General features: G+C 35.0%; 2 protein-coding genes and 1 long non-coding RNA gene across 3 annotated transcripts in view; 1 reads left to right on the top strand and 2 right to left on the bottom strand.

Annotated features, from left to right (window-relative positions):
• Window positions 1-14,368, top strand: part of LOC137488916 (uncharacterized) — a 52,058-nt gene extending 37,690 nt beyond the window's left edge. The window contains exon 7 of the long non-coding RNA XR_015521813.1: window positions 13,701-14,368. This is a non-coding gene — a long non-coding RNA (uncharacterized LOC137488916). The remainder of the gene's footprint in view (window positions 1-13,700) is intronic.
• On the bottom strand, window positions 3,366-7,407 carry LOC147838479 (natterin-3). The gene is made up of 3 exons (XM_087304845.1): window positions 7,311-7,407; window positions 4,979-5,086; window positions 3,366-4,525 (listed from the first exon to the last, which is right to left on the bottom strand). The coding sequence occupies exons 2-3, from the start codon at window positions 5,067-5,069 to the stop codon at window positions 3,504-3,506; spliced, it is 1,113 nt and encodes a 370-aa protein (XP_087160971.1). The 5' UTR covers window positions 5,070-5,086; window positions 7,311-7,407; the 3' UTR covers window positions 3,366-3,503.
• LOC147838478 (natterin-3-like) lies at window positions 13,622-20,193 on the bottom strand. Its single transcript, XM_087304128.1, has 3 exons — window positions 19,834-20,193; window positions 16,024-16,137; window positions 13,622-14,739 (listed from the first exon to the last, which is right to left on the bottom strand). Exons 2-3 carry the CDS (start codon window positions 16,112-16,114, stop codon window positions 13,721-13,723), a joined length of 1,110 nt encoding a protein of 369 aa, XP_087160254.1. The 5' UTR covers window positions 16,115-16,137; window positions 19,834-20,193; the 3' UTR covers window positions 13,622-13,720.
• Between the last annotated feature and the right edge of the window lie 340 nt (window positions 20,194-20,533).

Raw genomic sequence — 20,533 nt, 5'->3', positions numbered from 1 at the left:
GTTTAACCATATGTTTTTTAACATTTAATAAATGCCGCCTCGATGAACAGTAATTTTCTTTAAAAAGAAAAACATAGAAAAAAAATTGACCCTAAATTTTTGACTGGTAATGTGCATATATACACAGTGGGGGAAATAAGTATTCTCAGAAAACATATTTCTAAAGGTGCTGTTGACTTGATTTTTTTTGTAATAAAATGGAATGATACAGGAAAAACAATTCATGTGACTTTATTCTGTATAAGACAGTCATCTTTCTGTTTTTATCAATGCTTAATCAATACTTCTTTATGTCTCATTTCATTTTATTACACAACGTAATTTGTAAACTAATGAGATTTGTTTTTACATGTACAATATGTATTTCTTTGGTTGTTATTATGATCTGGCTAAAATTTCAATTCATTAACACCAAGCAGGGGTGTAGAATTGGCATGGATGGAGGAGATGTGTCTCCTCTAATATTCACCAATAACTGAAATGTCCCTACGAATAATTTCATCGACTTCAAAATTAAAATAATCCTCTGTCAATCCTTAGTAACCTATTTGTGCACAAAGGCTTAAAGTCAAGTTTGCTATGAGTTCACTATAATACTATTAACCAAGGCTGTGCAATTAATGGAAATTCAGTTTGGATTTTGGCCTCCGTGATTATAAATAACAATAATCAGTATAAAACTGTTAAGTTGCATCACACACCTCTCTAAATTTCTCTTCATTCATACCTCCTCAAAAGCAGATTGCAGTAAAATCATGTAAATTGACTTTTGCAGTTCTATTATATTATTAGGTACTTTACTTATGTTTTTATAGATGCAAAACAATTTGCACAATGCATATGGATGTATGTCCCCACCAGGGGCGGACTGGCCATCTGGCAGGGCGGGCACTTTCCCGGTGGGCCGACGTACTTTTTGGGCCGGGCTGATCATCGTTTTATGATCTGATTGGCCCATAAAAGGCTTAGCAGCCTATCGTTTTTTTCTGCCTTATTAATTGATGCTGCTGTGATCTGTGACTCTCTGAAAGTAGATGCTTTTTTTCCCGGACAGACAGACCGGGCCGGCCCATGTGACACTCTGCAGCCCATTGGCTCTTTTCGGTATTAACATTAGGCTGGCCCAATCACAAACTCCTATTTTGGACTCCGTGTGAGCGTGCGTCGTCTGTGTGTATTTGTCAAAATAGTCGAGAGTCAGAGAGAAGAAACGCAAGGGAGGCGCAGAGAAATCGCGGGAAATACACCGGCGTTTCATTTAGCGATTCTGAAAAGTTCTCTGTTCATTCTAGTACACGGCTAAAAGCGCAAATCACGTGACCACACACATGCACACTCTGCCAAGAGCAGCAGAAAGTAGTTCAGCGGGTGAGCATAAACCCCAGGTGAGAGTATAGTGCATGTCAGACAGTTCATCTGCTGGATGATCTCATCTCACTATAGTTGTTAAACGTGATATTGAATTCATCTTGTTGTCTCTATCTAACAATTCTTATGTCTTTTGAATCACTTGTTCCTCAGTTAACTGTTTTGGCTGAGTGCAAAGATAAGCTAATATATTAAATTTATGTAACCACATACACTGATTCTGCACATTGACTGATTGCTTACGTTTATCGTTTAAATTTAATGTATGTTATACTGTTATAATGGCCATTATTGGTTATTAAAACTGATATTCTGCAAAAGAGACGGGGTAAAGTTAATTCTTTTCAATGAAAACGAAAGGAGGCAGTTATATTTAAGCCGTGTTTTGTTATAAATATGCAGAGTGAAGATGATGCTCATATAAATATGCAGCTACACGAAACTGTTTGGTGTCTGTTAATCATAATATCAAAATGAAACAAATTTGACTTATATTATGTTTTCATTGTTTAGATAGTGAAACAGCAAGCAGGGTGAGGTGAATGAGGTTATAAAGTACACTGTTCCCTTTGAAGATTTACCCATGCATTAGCAGGCAGTTTTTGTTATGTTTATTATTGAATATAGGCTGATTGAATAGTGTATTGAATAAGCTAAATTGGCTGTAGTGTATGAGTGTGTATGGGTGATTTCCAATATTGGGTTGTGGCTGGAAAGGCATCTGCTGCATAAAACATGCTGGCATAGTTGGCAGTTCATTACACTGTGGCAACCCCTGATAAATAAGGGACTTATGCGAAGAAAAATAAATGAATGAATAGTGTATTTTTTAGAACTCAACAAATTTCTTTATAGACAGTATACAGAAATTAAATTGAGATTAAAGTTTGTATTTATTTATTTCATATATATATGGCTTTTGTGTGTTATAGAATACGAGTTGATAAAAATATTGGACGTGCATAGATAGATAGCATTTTGATTGAATTTAGTGGGCCGCTCTGGCCCAAAATGCCAGGGCCGATTTTTTGCCCCAGTCCAGCCCTGGTCCCCACCAATGTCAAGAGCGAATCTACTCCCTTGGCATCTAGAAATATGTTTTCTGAGATATATAAATGTGTATATATATATATATATATATATATATATATATATATATATATATATATATATAAGGTCACTGATGACACAATCTATATGTTTTAAGTCATTAGTATATTAATAATTTTATTGATTTTCTAAGTGTTGTGAAATAATTAGTATAAAGGGTGCACCCCTCTGTTGGAACTACTATGTGAAAACAAATCTGCCATCCAGAGGCAAAGTGCATACAGATTTTATTCTAAAATGGCTTTGTGGCATTGGTTCTGTCTTGTGACAAAGTCTCCTGATTCAGTTTGTTTCCTATTTTTCAGAGAATAAGATTGTAATTAAAACATAAATTGTAATTCTTTTATGTTACTGCACTTTAGCTTTATAAATAGCAGTGTTTCCCAACCCTGTTCCTGCAGGCAAACCAACACATATTTTGCTTGTCTCCCTTATCTGACCCATTCAGGTTTCGGAGTCTATCCTAATGATCTGATGAGTTGATTCAGGTGTGTTTGATTAGGAAAATGTTGAAAATGTGTATTGTTGGTGTGCCTTCAGGAACAGGGTTGGGAAACACGGGTATATGGCACAAATTTTAACATTCAGTATTTTAATAGCATTTTATTAAAAGTGTTCCTAAATTATAAACTGTTTCTTACAGACACACTGGAAAAGAGGTAAATGACAACGCTGATGGTCTTTTGAATGTGATTTTATTTCTCTGATCAATACGTGTCATACACTTATACACAACATGTCATTTGTTTTCAGGTATGGAGCATGCACACTGGTTGTTTCAACAGAATCTCACGGCAATTCGTAACATTTTCATTTAGTGGCTAATTCGTACAAATTCGTACGATCGAATTCCTAATTTAAGTACGATTTGCTCATCCCCCAATGACGGTTGGTTTTAGTGGTGGAGTTAGGTGCCATGCCTCCTTTTTAAAATCTTACAATTTCGTACAACTAAACTTGTACGTATTCGTACGAATTAGCCACTAAACTGCCAAAACGTAAAATACTTATGTTTTCTCTTGAGATCAGGCTGGTTGTTCACATTTTGTTTCACCAGAGAGCTGCTGACATGGATTCACAAGTGTTTCGATTTCGTCTACTTCCTGTAGAATGTAGGTGCCGGTGACGAAGGTCTTTCGTATTTGGTTGTTGTTGTACACTCTCGTGATCTCACCAGTGAAGGGGACTTCAGTTTTGAAGGTATTGCTTGTAATGTCAATAGTGCAGGAATGGTTGGGCGGAATCTCCACATCCGTGCTCACAGAATGAAGGTTTTTCTGAAGTACAGACCCAGTATTTTCACGCGACCGTGTGCGCTCATACTTAAACCCAATTTTTCCTACTAATTGTACAAGAGCTGGGATTTTAACAGAGACTGACACCTCTGGGTTGACTCCGAATGTATGGCTTTTACCAATTTTATAAGAATATGCTATATCAATGTTTTGGTCCAATTGTACCGTATGTTTAGATGGTTTGCAGTTCCTGTTGGAAGCTTTGAAATGTTTGAGCACTTCAAGGTTTTCTGACGTCACTACGCTTGATATTTGATACTCGACAACATTTAAATGTTGCTCTTTAATGTCAGTGTTTATGGCGAGCACTTTCCCTTTAGTTTGTGTGTTTACTCGTTTAACAATAAAATGCCCACATACCACCAGTGACATTGGTGGAAACTTTTCGTTAGTATATTTCTTCCATTCCAGCAGTTCAAAGTTGTCCCTGTTCACTAAAAACACAATCTCTTTGTATGTTGAAATTTTAACAGATTCCAATTTCCTTGTGGATGATATTTTTAAACAGGACTGTAAATCGCTGTCGAAAAAGCAAAGCTCACATGTTGAGAAATATTTAGCAATGTAATGTTGCTTTCCTTCATCCACAACTAGAACTGCATCTTTCGGCACTCCTTCTGAACTGACCCACTCCAAGTTGGTGTTTTGATCAGATGCTTTCTGGTCAACGTTTAAGACCTTCTCATCAAAAGGTTTCGATTCAATGACCGTCAGTCCACGTGGATGTCGCTGATGGTGGCTCTCTGAAAACTCTGCAAGACAAATTCAAAACAGAAACACAAATCAAATGGCTATTACTGTTATCTAAGGTCTAATTGTTGTGCATTCAGAACTTAAAGAAAATAATGTCAGTCATTAATATTGTATATTAATATGAATAGTTACATAATGTCATTTAACAGACATTTTTGTGATTCAACAAAACGATTAAACATGAAAAGACAATACATGCAGGAAATGCTACAAAGTAACTGATATTGTGAAAAATAAGGACTAGAGTAAGATATGAGAGAGGAAAGGATGAGTTTCAGATACTAAAAAATGACAATTCTGTTATCATTTACACTCCATAACCATAACCCAGCTTATATGAGATTCTGAAAAAGAAAATTGGGTTTTAAACTAAATATAAAACGATGACTTCATATTTTATAACAGTTGACATATCAACAACTCATAACAATTGTTCAATGTGTTAGCCATACCAGTTCTTTCAGAGACTGGACTGAAATCCCCCCCATCCTGCTGTAAAATGATCAGCAGCAGAGCAAACACGAACTTTGTGCTGATGTCCATCTTCAACTGACTTGAGTCTGTGAAGTATCACACATGAGACAGACCCCTTATACACAAGTTTGATGACATGTAATGAAAGACCACTGTTCAGTATCGATATATATATAATTTATATATTTTGATTTTTAATTTCAAAATATCCAGATTTCTTCAATCACATTTTAGGCACAATCATACAACATGATTTATAAAGAGTAGCTAACAAAATGCAGTTCAGCCTACAGCTATATTTATTTGTTCTTTGGACAGCATATATCTACACTCTCGAAAATAAAGGTAGAAGAGCTGTCAATGGGGTGATGGTACAGGTACACATTTATATCTAGGTTAGTACCTCAACGGTACATATTATTATGCCTCGTTTCCTCTTAGTGGTACAGTTCAGTTCAGTACGGTTTGCTACAATTTACCTTTATGGGCTTGTGTCTTCACTGCCAAATGGTAGGCTAGACAGAATGTTGCAATTGACATCATTCTCACTCGAAGTTTACATATCGTTCTCATTCGATATTTGCACTTATCACTAAACTGATGATTTATCTACGTAAATACTTGTGTATTATTAATAAATACTTATGTATTAATTACTAACCTTTCAGGATATTATAGCTGCAGATCAATGATAATATGAAATACCCTGCTAAAAAAAAAAACTGCTTAAACCAGCCTAAGCTGGTTTTAGCTGGTCAACCAGGTGCGGTTTAGAAGGGTTTTGAGCATTTCCAGCCTGGTCTTAGCTGGTCGGGCTGGAAAATCAACAGCCTAAACCAGATAAAACCAGCTTGACCAGCCTGGTTTAAGCTGGACATTGCTGGTTTTGGCTGGGCTCCTAGTCTGACTAGGCTGGTCAAGCTGGATTTAGCTGGTCATCTCCCAGCCTGACCAGCTAAGATCAGGCTGAAAATAGCCAAAACCCCTCTAAAGCCAGCCTGGTTGAGCAGCTAAATCCAGCCAACCAGCCCAGCCTAGGCAGGTTTAAGCTGTTTTTTTTCTGCAGTGTAGTCTACTGTAACATCTGCAATTATATAATATATATTTTTAAATAATATAACATATTTGAACACATACAGACTCTTAAATAAAATGTCTCTGAAATGTTACCAATTGCAAAAAATAACACAAAACATACACACATTCAAAAACAATATGAAACATATCAGTAGGCTACAAACCTCTCATCTATCTTTATTTTTCACCAGCAAATGTAACATCTTGTTAATAAGTAATTCAGTCATCCCGAGGTCTTAATATTCTGAATAACAATGATAATAATTAAACATGGCAGTTTGTTCATGTTTTAGGTTGCTGAAAGAATCATTTGCTCCTTTGTTTTTTTGTTTTTACTCGCTCCTCTCGTGTTTTTCCGTTTCTTAAAAGGATGTAAGCCACACTTCATTAATCACGCACACATTATTATCCCGAGCTCAAGTTAATTATTTCAAATATAGGCACGCAAAGAAGCTGTCTAGAAAAAGTGAAATCACTTGTGCTTTCCACAAGCTTTTAGACGGCCTCGTAAACTAACAACAGGACACATAGATTCTGCTCTTCTTCTTGGCTTTGTGGTTGTTTGTCACAAGACAAAGGCAAGTTTTGTTTGAGCTCAGGTCGACCATGGCTTGTTGCTATAGTTATTATTTGTTTTTCTCAGTGTATACATCATATATTTACAATGTTATTACTGTACATATCATTACAATGTTACATCTCGGCTGTGAATTTAAACATGGCTCTTGTGTTTTCATTCTCCTGCCTTGTTGCACATGTAACCCTGCCGTCCAGGCTCCGAGCTGGGATCAAACTGGTGATTCTTTGCATGGAAGTCTGTTGCTTTGACAAGGAGGTTAGAGCACCTGTAGAGGTCAGAGGACTGAGGATTACCTGCACAGCACTTCACTAGCTGACCTCTGTAAACCAGTAGCGTTCAGCTGGGTGTCTAGCTCTACCCTTTCTGTACCATTCTGTTGTTTTGGAGCCTTTTGGAAGGGGTACCCCAAAAGTGGCATGGTACGGTTCGCTATTTGTTATCAGTGGAAACGAACATAAAAGGATACCAAACCGTACCGTACCACTCCGAAAAAACGGGCTATTATTTAAAAGCTTTGGGAAACCATTTAAAAAGGTGTCCCATTGAAAGCTCTCATATTATTTCTAAAACTAATCCTGTAATACATATTAAAATTGAAATGAGAAAGAAAACAGCTCAAGATGTTGCGTTTCATATCTTATACCATGTCTTACCTGTGAATGGTCTTTTGTGAGCTGAGAGTGAAGATCTCTGTTATCAGTCCAGCGGACCTACTCTTTACACTCTTTATATACTTGAGATGATGCAAATGGATTGTTGTGCCACACACTTTCATTTCTCTTATTCATTATATAATCTCTTTACATGTAAAAGTCTCCCGTCATTTTATTATCCAGTCATTTTAATAGCCGTCATGTAAAACGTTCCAAACATTACTAGTTACCAGTGTGCCGCCTTTGGCCATGTAATAAAGTTAATTCATTCTTTACAACTCTGCACTGTGCTATCCTACATTTATGTAAAACAGAGGATCCTGAAGTGTAAAGCCTGATCTAGATGACCGTTGAAAGAGCTAACAGACATGTGCAGGTTAGAGTGCTTCAATGTTTTCTTCTGGTGACAAAAAAGGATAATTGTGAGTTAGAATCTACTACATAAAACATGTTAAGACCATTTCACAATGCCAGTGTAACCCCTCTGGGTTCTACTAACCCTCTCTGCATTTGTGTCTTTCATTCATGTGAAATATGATAACAATAGTTGAACTTTTCAAAGAACGTAAAACTTGGTACATGGGTTTCTACTATATTTATTAATGTACTCATCTAGACTCATTTAAGTCATATTAAGTTACACCGTAAAACCCAATAATTTAAGGTAACCCAAGCCAGTTGAGGACAGGGACTGCCTTAAGTACATTTACATTTAGTCATTTAGCAGACGCTTTTATCCAAAGCTACTTACAAATGAGGACAAGGAAGCAATTTACACAACTATAAGAGCAACAATGAATAAGTGCTGTATTGACCTTATTCTAAAATGCGGAAGTGCGCCTGTTTTCGTGATTATCTTAGAACTTCTGTTTCAGTCGCCTATGGGAGAAATGACAAGGAATAATAAATGGCAAAAAACGGTCAAACTACTTGCTCTACAAACAAATGTTTGCATGACGATACAGACCAAGTAGAATAATATAACAAGGAAATATCAGTTTACAACAGCAAACAGCGAAACGAGCAGTTTTTAATGTCTAAAAATAAATGGAAGTGAATGAGACCGGAAGTCTCGTGCCAAAAGATTCAAATGGCAGCGCCCGCTCGTCTGCGGAGAATATGGTCAATAGGCAAGTTTCAGGTATGTAAAGAAAGTCTAAGAAGCAAAACATTAGTAAGACAGCGAGTGACTCTGCCGTTCAGATGCAGTTAGGGAGTTCATTCCACCAACTGGGCAGATTGAACACGAGAGTTCGGGAAAGTGTTTTCTTCCCTCTGTGGGATGGAACCACGAGGCAAAGTTCATTCACAGAACACAAGTTTCTGGAGGGCACATAAATATGCAGAAGTGGGAGCAGATAAGGAGCGCAGCCAGAAATCGCTTTGTAAGCAAACATCAGAGCTTTGAATTTAATGCGAGGAGCAACTGGCAGCCAGTGCAAACGGATGAGTAGCGGAGTGACATGTGCTCTTTTAGGTTCAGTAAAGACCACTCGTGCTGCTGCGTTCTGAAGCATCTGAAAAGGTTTGATAGAGTTAGCTGGAAGCCCGACTCGTAGAGAGTTGCAATAGTCCAGTCATTTATTTTTAAAAACTAATATTTATGAGTATTGTGAACTTACTCCATTTGTGTCTAGGGAATATTAAATACAATTTTAATGCAACTTAAATAACTCTTCATTTTAACATGTACACTTCTTAAACATCCAATGGGGTATATGCAGAAGGACTTTTTTTTCCAGTAACCTGGGTCAAACGCTTGTGAACTATATGTAGTTACAAAATCGGTGCGTTTTAAGTTCTGTTTTCTTTAAAAATCAATGATATTCACTGCCTGATTGATATATGATATAAAGTGGGTATCAGAATGTACAAAAAACCCTATACATCAAATACTTTTTTTTCGCGATAGGTCTTTAAAATATGAACATTTATTTTACCCCAGTATTTTTAATGGAGTTTCAGCACTAGCCTGCTGATCCTGATGGGCTTGTGCATGTAAATGACTTTTAATCTCGTTTTTAAAGCTATAATTTCTATATGAATGCCGAAGTCTATTTAACTGATTATATTTTAATTACATTACAACATTGATGCTGTAAAAGGAACCTTATAAAGTTAAAAAAAAGTCACATTAACTGTTCACCGGAAGTTTATTAGGGAAAGAAACACTATATACCCTGTGCATATACCCTATTAGTTTTACTCATTCCATTTGAGTTTTGCTTAATTATTTAAGTTAATAAATTCATGCGACTTTTTTATTTTTATTTGAGTAAAACACGACTTGTTTTATTTGGTATATTTAAATTGTGTTTTTTGACTTGTATTGACAATGCATGTGTGTCTTACGAAAAGTCTCTGTTCTGTGGAATCCATTTTCTGCAATTTAGATAAACAAAAATCATAAAAAGGCTTTAGAAGTCAATATTGGTGATTTGGATTTCAAGATAGATGGTATGAAGAAGTCATAGAAAATGCAGCAATAATTTACTAAAACACATATCTGAGGAGTTAAACCATGTAACTGACATTTTCAAGGTTACAAATGACAAAGGTTTTATGGCCTCTCAGAAGTTTTAACAAATAAGATATACACTTTTTACTTGTTTTAGTAAGCCAGGTCATTGGAAGATTTAGAAAAGATGTTGATGTGTTTTCTAACTTAAACAATAATAGTGTTTTGGAGTATTCCAGTTGGACTAAATTGTTTTGGTATAAGTTTTTTCTTTACTGGGATTGACTTTTAAATCCTAAAATTAAACTCACAAAAAAGTTATATATTCTTATAATTTAGTTATTACATTCACAAATTCAAACATACAAAAAAAAAATCTAATTTAGTACGGTTTAAAATGGGTTAAAGGCCTTTTGTAGAGGCAAAAACTTATTCTGTTCATGGCTTTGGAATGTGTGACTTTTATTTAACTGTTTCAGAACTCCTATAGTTAATTTTTAAACACTCTGTACCTTATAAAAATTCCTGTGTAACCTCATTGTGAATTTTTTAGTGCTGTGCATGTAAATCATCCTTGCAGTTTCCATTTATCTTACATGTCTTATAAGTTATCTGTTTGTTCAACATTCTCACTGAAATGTGATATTCTAAATTTATTTAAAACAGTAGTTCTATAAATGGTTTAACAGTCCTTTTGAAACCTGAATGAATGTTTGTTTCTTAGTGTGTCTTCGAATGAGTTTAAAGGGCTAAAAAGCATGATCAGATCACGGTTTAAAATAAAATTAAGGAAATTGTTATTTGTAGATTGTAACTTACAATTTCAAATTTATATCTCAGATTCTGATATAAGAAGTCCAAATTGAGGGTCTATCCATTAAGAGTGTTCTATTTTGCTTTTTGTTTTTTTTAGAAACCAGATAAACATGGGATTCCGTGGGGTCATCATCCCCAGAACGTTACTGGGAGATATTTTGAAAGAAAATGTTCTGGTAACTATAAGTTAAAGTTCCCACAATGATTTGAAAACCAAACATTGGCAATTCTGTCTGTATTTGTCTGATTAATAATTAGCAAATGTGAGTTCATTTTGCACAATTTAGATTTAAACATGAAAATTGACAACTGGGATACAACTTAAAGCATAATTGAAGGTGTGTTCATGGCATGGATTCCGCTCACTTGGTTTGTTATTAGATATTGTTTAAACCTTTTTTAAATGTTCTAAATAAAAATAATTGGCTTAAATAAAGGTAATTGAAGAAACTTCAGCATGCATTGATGGTCACTCAAATCAACAACATTTGCTGTTATAAGTTGCAATTTAAGATTATTTATTTGGCAGTCATGGCAATAAACAAAACCCAATCAACATCTTAAATCGATATTTGAACCACAAGTTACAAAATATAATTATCACAAACATTTGAACTAATATTAATAATAAAAGTGTTCAAAACGGTTGACTGCATCCAAAAGGGTTTAAAAATGTAAATGAAAACTTAAAATCACTCTGCACTTTGCTATATCACTAATTTTTAAGAATAGAATAAAAAAATATGGTAACAAAACATCCAACTGAAAATCCACAAATATTTATTTTGTCCAGCTGACTTTAGGAATGTCATAATGCTCTGTCAGTGTGTCCAGGTGTCTGTTGAAATCCTGTAACACAACAAAAATATACTATTTACACAATAATAACCAAATAACCACGTGTTACTTACATGAATCTTAATACTGATGCTTACCTCAACTCCTCTCTTGTGTGTTTTGGAGGCTTTCTTCAAGATTCTTTCCATTTGCTAACGAGAAAAACATATATATATATATATATATATATATATATATATATATATATATATATATATATATATATATATATATATATTAAAGATGGAATATAGTGTGTTAATCTTGCAGAAAGCTAAAGAGCAATGTTGATAGATTGATAGACAGACAGATAGACAGATAGATAGATAGATAGATAGATAGATAGATAGATAGATAGATAGATAGATAGATAGATAGATAGATAGATAGATAGATAGATAGATAGATAGATAGATAGATAGATAGATAGATAGATAGATAGATAGATAGAAAACATGAAAATGAAAATTAACATCAAAATTAATCACATTAACAACTATGTTAAGTCGATCAACAACATAGATATATACATAAACAGGTGGGATAATAATTCAGGGGGTTAATAATTCTAACTTGTGTTAGAATGTGTGTGTGTGTGTGTGTGTGTGTGTGTGTGTGTGTGTGTGTGTGTGTGTATATGTATATATATATATATATATATATATATATATATATATATATATATATATATATATATATATATATATATATATATATATATATATATATGACTAATAAAATTTATTCTAAATTTTGAATAAAAATATTGTCACGTTGATACTTGATGATAATTGGTCAGAATAATGTTTTCACATGTTGTAATTGAGAATCAGACCCAAATATTAATATTGATTATTGTTAATATAATGTAGGCTACATACATAAGATTATCTGTAAAAATATATATATGTAATAATAAAAACATTTGATCCTGGCTAAACAACTCCGTTTGAGAATATGAGCAGGAAAATTCCTGGTAAAATAAAAAAATAAATAACAGCCAACAACGAACTACCTTTTAAGACGTGCTAGAAAATTATTGTCAAAACAAAGCTGAGGTGGCTTAAAGATGTTTGTCATCTTTTTAAACGTATAAAAAAGTAATAGTTTAGATGTAGCCTATATTATAGTATGCCCAAGACATTTAGAATTTAGAAGAAATTGTGGCGATGAAGGCGACTGTACAATACAAGAAAAAGAAGCACGGTTCATCGTTTATATTTTACATGAAATACGCTTTTTGTATTTAAAACACGATTGCATAAAAAAGCCACTAAACATTGGTTCAGTCAACCTTAAAACCAACATCGCCCTCTGCTGGTAATGACATGTGTTGGTAATGACTGTTTTTTTATAGCATTGTTAGGGTTCTATAGCAGATTACAATAACATCATAATTATTTGAATTAAAATGCATATTATACCATTGTTATAGTGCATTATATATGTCACTATTATTGATGTCATCATTCGTATATATATATATATATATATATATATATATATATATATATATATATATATATATATATATATATATATATGATATATGATATAAGATATATGGTAGATCACTGATGACACAATCTATATGTTTTGATAAGTATTTTAATTATATTAACTATTTTCTGAGTGTTGTGAAATAATCAGTATAAGGTGTGCACCCCTGTGTTGGAACTACTATATAAAAACAAATATCGTCCAGTGGCAAAACTGCAGAAATTACAGATTTTATCAAAATTAAGTTCTAAAATGGCTTTGTGGCGTCGGTTCTGTCTTGTGACACACTCTGGTTGTTTTCTTTTTCTTTTATATTTTTTAGAGAATCGCAAACCACTAATACATCCAAAAATTCTAATGTTTTTTTTTTCTTACTGCACTTTAGCTTTATAAATAACAGTGTTTCCCAACCTTGTTCCTGAAGGCACACCAGCAGATATTTTGCTTGTCTCCCTTATCTGACCCATTCAGGTTTCGGAGTCTATCCTAATGATCTGATGAGTTGATTCAGGTGTGTTTGATTAGGAAAATGTTGAAAATGTGTATTGTCGGTGTGCCTTCAGGAACAGGGTTGGGAAACACGGGTATATGGCACAAATTTTAACATTCAGTATTTTAATAGCATTTTATTAAAAGTGTTCCTAAATTATAAACTGTTTCTTACAGACACACTGGAAAAGAGGTAAATGACAACGCTGATGGTCTTTTGAATGCTTAATTTTAATTTCTCTGATCAATACGTGTCATACACTTATACACAACATGTCATTTGTTTTCAGGTATAGAGCACGCACACTGGTTATGCACAAATTGTTCCACCAGAGAGTGGCTGACAGGGATTCACAAGAGTTTCGATTTCGTCTACTTCCTGATGGATGTAGGCGCCGGTGACGAAGGTCTTTCGTATTTGGTTGTTGTTGTACACTCTCGTGATCTCACCAGTGAATGGGACTTCAGTTTTGAAGGTATTGCTTGTAATGTCAATAGTGCAGGAATGGTTGGGCGGAATCTCCACATCCGTGCTCACAGAATGAAGGTTTTTCTCAAGTACAGATGTAGTGTTAAGACGTGACCGTGAGCGCTCAACTTTAAACCCAAGTTTTCCTCCTATTTTTGCAATACTTGGGATTTCACCAGAGACTGACACCTCTGGGTTGATTCCGAATGTACGGATTTTACCAATTTGATAAGAATATGTTTTATCGATGTTTTGGTCCAGTTTTACTGTATGTCTAGATGAATTGCAGTTCCTGTTGGAAGCTTTGAAATGTTTAAGCACTTCAAGGTTTTCTGTTGTCACCGCACTTGATATTTGATACTCAACAACATTTAAATGTTGCACTTTAATGTCAGTGTTTATGCCGAGCACTTCCCCATCAGTTTGTGTTGTCATGTTCAGATTTTTAACAATAAATTGCCCACATACCACCAGTGACATTGCTGGAAATCTTGCGTTGGTGTATTTCTTCCATTCCAGCAGTTCAAAGTTGTCCCTGTTCACTAAAAACTCAATCTCTTTGTATGTTGAAATTTTAACAGATTCCCATTTCCTTGTGGATGATATTTTTAAACAGGACTGTAAATTGCTGTCGAAAAAGCAAAGCTCACATGTTGAGACATATTTAGCAATGTAATGTTTCTTTCTTTCATCCACAACTAGAACTGCATCTTTCGGCAATCTTTCTGATGTGACCCACTCCAAGTTGGTGTTTTGATAAGATTCTCTCTGGTCGGTGTTTAAGGCATATTGATTAGAAGTTTTCGATTCAATGAGAGCCAGTCCACGTGGATGACGCTGATGGTGGCTCTCTGAAAACTCTGCAAGACAGATTCAGAACAGAAACACAAATCAATTGGCTATTACAGTTCTTCTCAGTGGCTTTGGTGCATTTCCCACAACACTATTTACTTTTGCACAACAGTTAATGCATTTCTTAAAACAATAAGTCATGTGAGTGTAGCAGAGGCCAGCTAGTAAGTGCTGTGCAGGTAAACCTCACTCCTCTGACCTCTAAAGGTGCTCTAGCAACAGATGCTAGAGGCCATGGTCTTTAGCCTCCTTGTTAGAGCAACCGACTCCCATGCGGAAGATCGCCAGCTCTATCCCAGCTCGGAGCGGGTTGGGTGGTGTAGGTCCGGTGGGGTTACATGTGCACATCATAGTAGCAGTTTCTAATTCCTTCCAACAAATTACAAATGCTTTTGGACATGCATCAATTGCTTTCATACAACTCTCTGCTGTTTTATAACATTATCATTTGCTCATGTCAGTCAAAATTAACCAAACTTGTGAATGCTGAATAGTCATTCCATATAAAACTAATAGTCCTCATTTCATTACTTGAGTCATTATATACAAAAATGTTGAACTAGTCAAAATCATATATATATTTTTTTTTCTGAAAATGTCTTTTAAGTTGAACAATTTCATGAATGATTTACTGACCTATGTAAGTTGTAGGTTCAGTACCAATATGTACTGCGATGCTATTTACAGTTGTGCACAGCTCTACCCAAAGCAAGTTTATCTTTGTTGTAAATAAGGGTGTATTTACAGTTTTTCTCAGTGGCTTTGGTGCATTTCTCACAACACTGTTTACATTTGCACAACAGTTAATGCATTTCTCAAAACAATTAGTACAAACTGCAAATCCAAGTTGATAACCTGCAAAAGCTTGTCACTTGCTCAAAATGGATAGCTCATTCTTCAAAAGCAAGTATTGATGTCAATGAAAGTGTCAGTGTCACACCAGTGTACACCATTGTTTATGAACAAGATAGTCAAATGGCTTAGTCATGTTTTCATTATGACAGTTTACTCTGTACATTTTACAAATGCAAAAATGTTTGGTGACACTTCCTGAAAATGCTCAAGACAGCACTATATACTATTTGCACAGCCATTTGAAAACTACAGTAATGTTAGACATCACTGCATTTAGTGGGGTATCTGAGTACAAGACACTGAATATATGTTATGTAACTTATATGACATTGAAAAAATAGCAAAGATTTTAAGCAAAAAATAATAATTATGATGATTTCTTATTTTATCATGGTTGACATGTCAACAACTCATATTTGTTCAATGTGTAAGCGTACCAGCTCTTTCAGAGGTTGGACTGAGATCCCCCTCATCATGCCATAAAATTGTCAGCAGCAGAGCAAACACGATCCTTGTGCTGATGTCCATCTTCAACTGATTTCACGATGTGTCTGCAAAACATCACCATTAAGACAGACCTCATACACAGGTTTCACAACATGTAATCAACAGTGGTGTAAAGTAACAAATTACAAACACTCAAGCTACTATAATTGAGTGGTTTTTCTCTACAATTGTAATTTACTAAGTAGTTGTAAAAATGTGTAATTTTACTTTCACTGGAGTACATTTTTCAAGAGTTTACACTGAAATATTGAGCAGTGCTATTAGCAGCTTTGGCATGCTGTCCTGGGAGAGAACCCTGAGCTTGGAGATAATTGAGCCCAGGGCTCCCGCCTGGTCGATAGAGCATGTGAGGGGAGAACAAGATCAGGTGGTTCTCGAGAGCTCCATGGGGTAAAGGAAGAAAGGGGGGAAGGGGTGGATGGGGGGTTTCTTTGGAAAACGAAGATAAGGGAGTAATTTTTGCTAGACTACTTATAGTAAGTTTGGATTAATCTGATTGGCTAACTAATGACTGTAGATGAGAGACCAGCTGCAGTCAATCGTATCACAAACTCTTGAAATCAGTTTGTGAAACTTCACGGATCAGTACTTTTACTCAACTATTTTTCTTCATCCTGCAGTCTCTACCTTATTTTTTCTTGTGATTGGCTAAGTAGAAAAATCAGTCCTGCAATTGCAGTGCAATCAAATCACACACAGAAAGTAAATAGCATCATACTGAGCAAGCTCAAGACAAGCTTTATAAATGCAGCAAACCGTTTGGAATCATTAAAGGTTTCCAAGAAGATATCCAAAACCTTTACACACACTGATTGATCGACTGCATGTCAGAATTAGCTGTACAAAATGTTTCGTTTACACATTTCTGCACAAATTGCATGTAAATGCATCAGCCTTTTACTCTCTTGAGTACAACAGATACTTTCCTCTCGACAGTTTTAGGCAAGTACTTTTATACTCGAGTATGATTTTTCAGTACTCTTTTAACCACTGGTAATCAATGACCTCTGTTCGATATCGAAAAATAACATCCATTTGCATTGAGAGTTGCTAGTCTACAGTCCTTTTTATAAGTATTCAATTTTTTATTTTAAAATACAGTGTCAAAAATATTAGTAAATTGGCAGTTTTCTCTATTATTTATGCTTTTGAGTTGCATTATGGGATTATGATCTTTCCTCCAAAAGCTTTTGATGTTGAAAAGTTAAAAAATGACTCTCATGAACATTTTTAATAGTTTGAAGTAATATATTGTTTGTATTGTTTGGGACTTGTGGAGCTGCTGATTTGCTCTTCAGTGTTTGGACTTTCAGCAGTGAAACTTAAACCACACAGAACTGAACTAAACTGAACTTCAACTCTGCTTGTGTGAAGGAAATTATTGATTGGCTTACCTCAAATTCTCTGAAACTGAACATGGACAAAACTGAGATAATTTTTATTGGCACCCCAGCGCTTACCAGCAATATTTCCACCAGTTTCTCCTGTGAGATTGCTGGCTCGCACATTAAAACATCTACTTCTGTAAAAGATTTAGGTGTAATCTTCGACTCCACACTCTCTTTTCAGTCTCACATTAAGTCTGTTATTAAATCTGCATTCTTTCATTTACGCCGCATTTCTCAACTGCATCCCTTCATCAGTAGCAAGGATGCTGAGACTCAGCATTTGTCTCCTCACGCATTGACTACTGTAATGCCCTTTTCACTAGTCTGCCTGCCAGCCCATCTCTAGACTACAGTATATTCAAAACTCTGCGGCTAGAATACACACTCATACCAAACGTTCTCCTCATATAAAACCGATCTTGTACGACCTCCATTGGCTCCCAGTTGCATACCGCAATGAATTCAAAATTCTCCTCCTTGCATTTAGATCCCTAAATAGCCTAGCTCCCTCCTATCTCTGCAGCATGCTTGTCCCCTACACCCCAACTCGTTCATTACCTTCCGCTGACCCAGGCCTTCTCGCTGTCCCTCGGTACTGCCTCTCCTCAATGGGGGGCAGATCATTTAGTGCACCTAAACTTTGGAACTCTCTCTACCATGCTCACCCCGTTCTGTTAATAAATTCTCTGAATTCCAATCCTTACTTAAGACTCACTTGTTTTCCGAATACTACACTTCTGATCTGCCAAACTGACCACTTTATCTGATCTACCTGCACTCTGCTCATTTGTCTTCTAGGTCTTGTTTTTGTAATTCCAGTTTGTTATATTTGACTTCCTGTATGTTTGTGTATCTTTTTTTTTTTTTCGCATTCTTTGTAAAGTGTCCTTGAGCTCTGGAAAGGGACTATATAAATAAAAATTATTATTATTATTATTATTATTATTAACTCTGAAAACTAGACTGACACTGTTTCAATTTACTAGAACTTCTAGGTTAAGCTGCTTTGACACAATGTACATCGTAAAGCCGCTATAGAAATGAAGAGGTATTTAATATTTTCTGTGTTTTTGTTGTAAATTACAGTACAAAATAATAATAATAATAATAATTCATTTTATTTGTAAATGGCGCCTTTTTAGACACCCAAGGTTGACTTACAATAAGCATCAACAGCCATGCTAAAACAAATAATAAAACAAGCATTGACCAAACAGGTTTAAACACACATCGTGAATATAAAATAACATGATTAAAAAATTGTTAAAGGAAAGCCTGCTTAAAAAGATGGGTCTTTGAACTAAATTTAAATGTGTCAAGACTTGTCACTGTTCATTAGATCCAGGGGAAGCGAGCTCCATAGCCGAGAGCTAAAAGTTTTGTCTCCCATTGTGCTTAATCGAGTGCGAGGTGGGAGAAGGAGTTGGCTGATCTAAGAATGTGAGAAGGGTTGTAAATATGGAGAAGTTCAATGAGATATTGAGGAGCAAGATTAGCAACTGCCTTTGAAGTTAGAAGTAATATTTTAAAATCAATACAAAGCCAGTTTTTTTACTGGAAGCCAGTGAAGCTGATCAAAGAGAGTGGTAATGGTTTACCACTCCCCTGGTAATGAACTGCCACTACCTTTTCTGTTTTTTTTTTTTACAGATTTAATTCTCTCTTTAGTATTTCTTAAACAATATCTTGTCTCAAACTCTTTGAATGCTGTATTTTCAACATCAAAAGTTATCAGAGCAGAGATAAAACTCCCATAGCGTTGCGTTATTACAACCGCAAATAAACAGAAAACACCACATGAACTACAAAATATGGAATATGTTTAGAAGTCAGATATATTTTACAGTGTAGGCAGAGTATTTTGTAATCACATTTCAGGCACATTCATTATGACACATTACTTTAAGAAAAGTAGCTAATAAAACAAGTTGTTTTTGCAAATAAATTCTTCATCGGGTTTATTTATTTGTTTTAGTTTAGATAATGGGTCTAATTAAAAATTAAATTTTCATTTGTAATAACTGAATTAATTTGAGTATTTCTAATCAAGTTTTGTTTCCTTTTCTTGAAATTCTGGACCCAGTCTTTGACCGCAGCTTATATATGTACACTTTCAGAAACACAGGTACGAGAGCTGTCAGTGGGCTACCTTTATAAAGTTAATTGATATCTCTATGGTACTTAGTAGCTGCTAATTAAAAAATCCAACTGTGAAACCAATGTTTACCATTTGAAAACTTACCCCATTGACAGCTCTCGTATTATTTCTGAGAGTGAGCCTGTAACACTAAAATTGCAATGAGAAAGAAAACGAGTTTTTATGTTGCATTTAAATCCTCTATTATGTCTTACCTGTGAACTCTGAGCTGAGAGTCAAGATCGTCTCTGGTATCAGTCCAGTGGACCTTCTTTTCCATCCTTACACTCCTCTATATTCTTGAGATGATGCAAATGTATTGTTGTGCCACCCACACACATTCGTTTCTCTAATTTGTTATATAATCTCTTCACATGTAAAATGTGCCCCTTCATTTTATTATCCAATCATTTTAACAGCCGTTATTTAAAAAGTTACCACTTACCAGTGAGTGTTTGGCCATGTATTTACTGTAAGTTGACCATAGATTCTCAACTCTCCAATGTGCTATCTGACATTTATTTAAAACAGAGGATCCAGAAGTGATAAATTAGATGGCTGTTGAAAGAGCTAATGGACGTGTGCAGGTTTGAGTGCTTTTATGTTCTTCTGGTGAAAAAAAACACATAAATGTGAGTTAAAATCTAGACAAACCATTTCACATTGCTAGTGTAACCCCTCTGGGTTTTATTGACCCTCTCTGCATTCCCACGGGATCCGATTACATTTGTAGAATTTTTCAAAAAACATAAATCTTGGTAAATGGGTTTCCAATATGTTTATTCATTACTCATTTAAGTCAAATTAAGCTACAATGTAAAACCCAATAAGTGAAGTTTATTTATAAACTAATTTCGAGAGGATCATGTGCTTATGATTGCTTGCAGCAGGTCCCACATTATTCAATTTATGATT

The sequence above is a fragment of the Danio rerio genome, chromosome 22 (assembly GCF_052040795.2).
Source record: "Danio rerio strain M-AB ecotype USA chromosome 22, GRCz13ab, whole genome shotgun sequence".
Lineage (NCBI taxonomy): Eukaryota > Metazoa > Chordata > Actinopteri > Cypriniformes > Danionidae > Danio > Danio rerio.
Note: the sequence above shows the minus strand (reverse complement) of the source record. Positions and strands in the feature narration are given on the sequence as shown.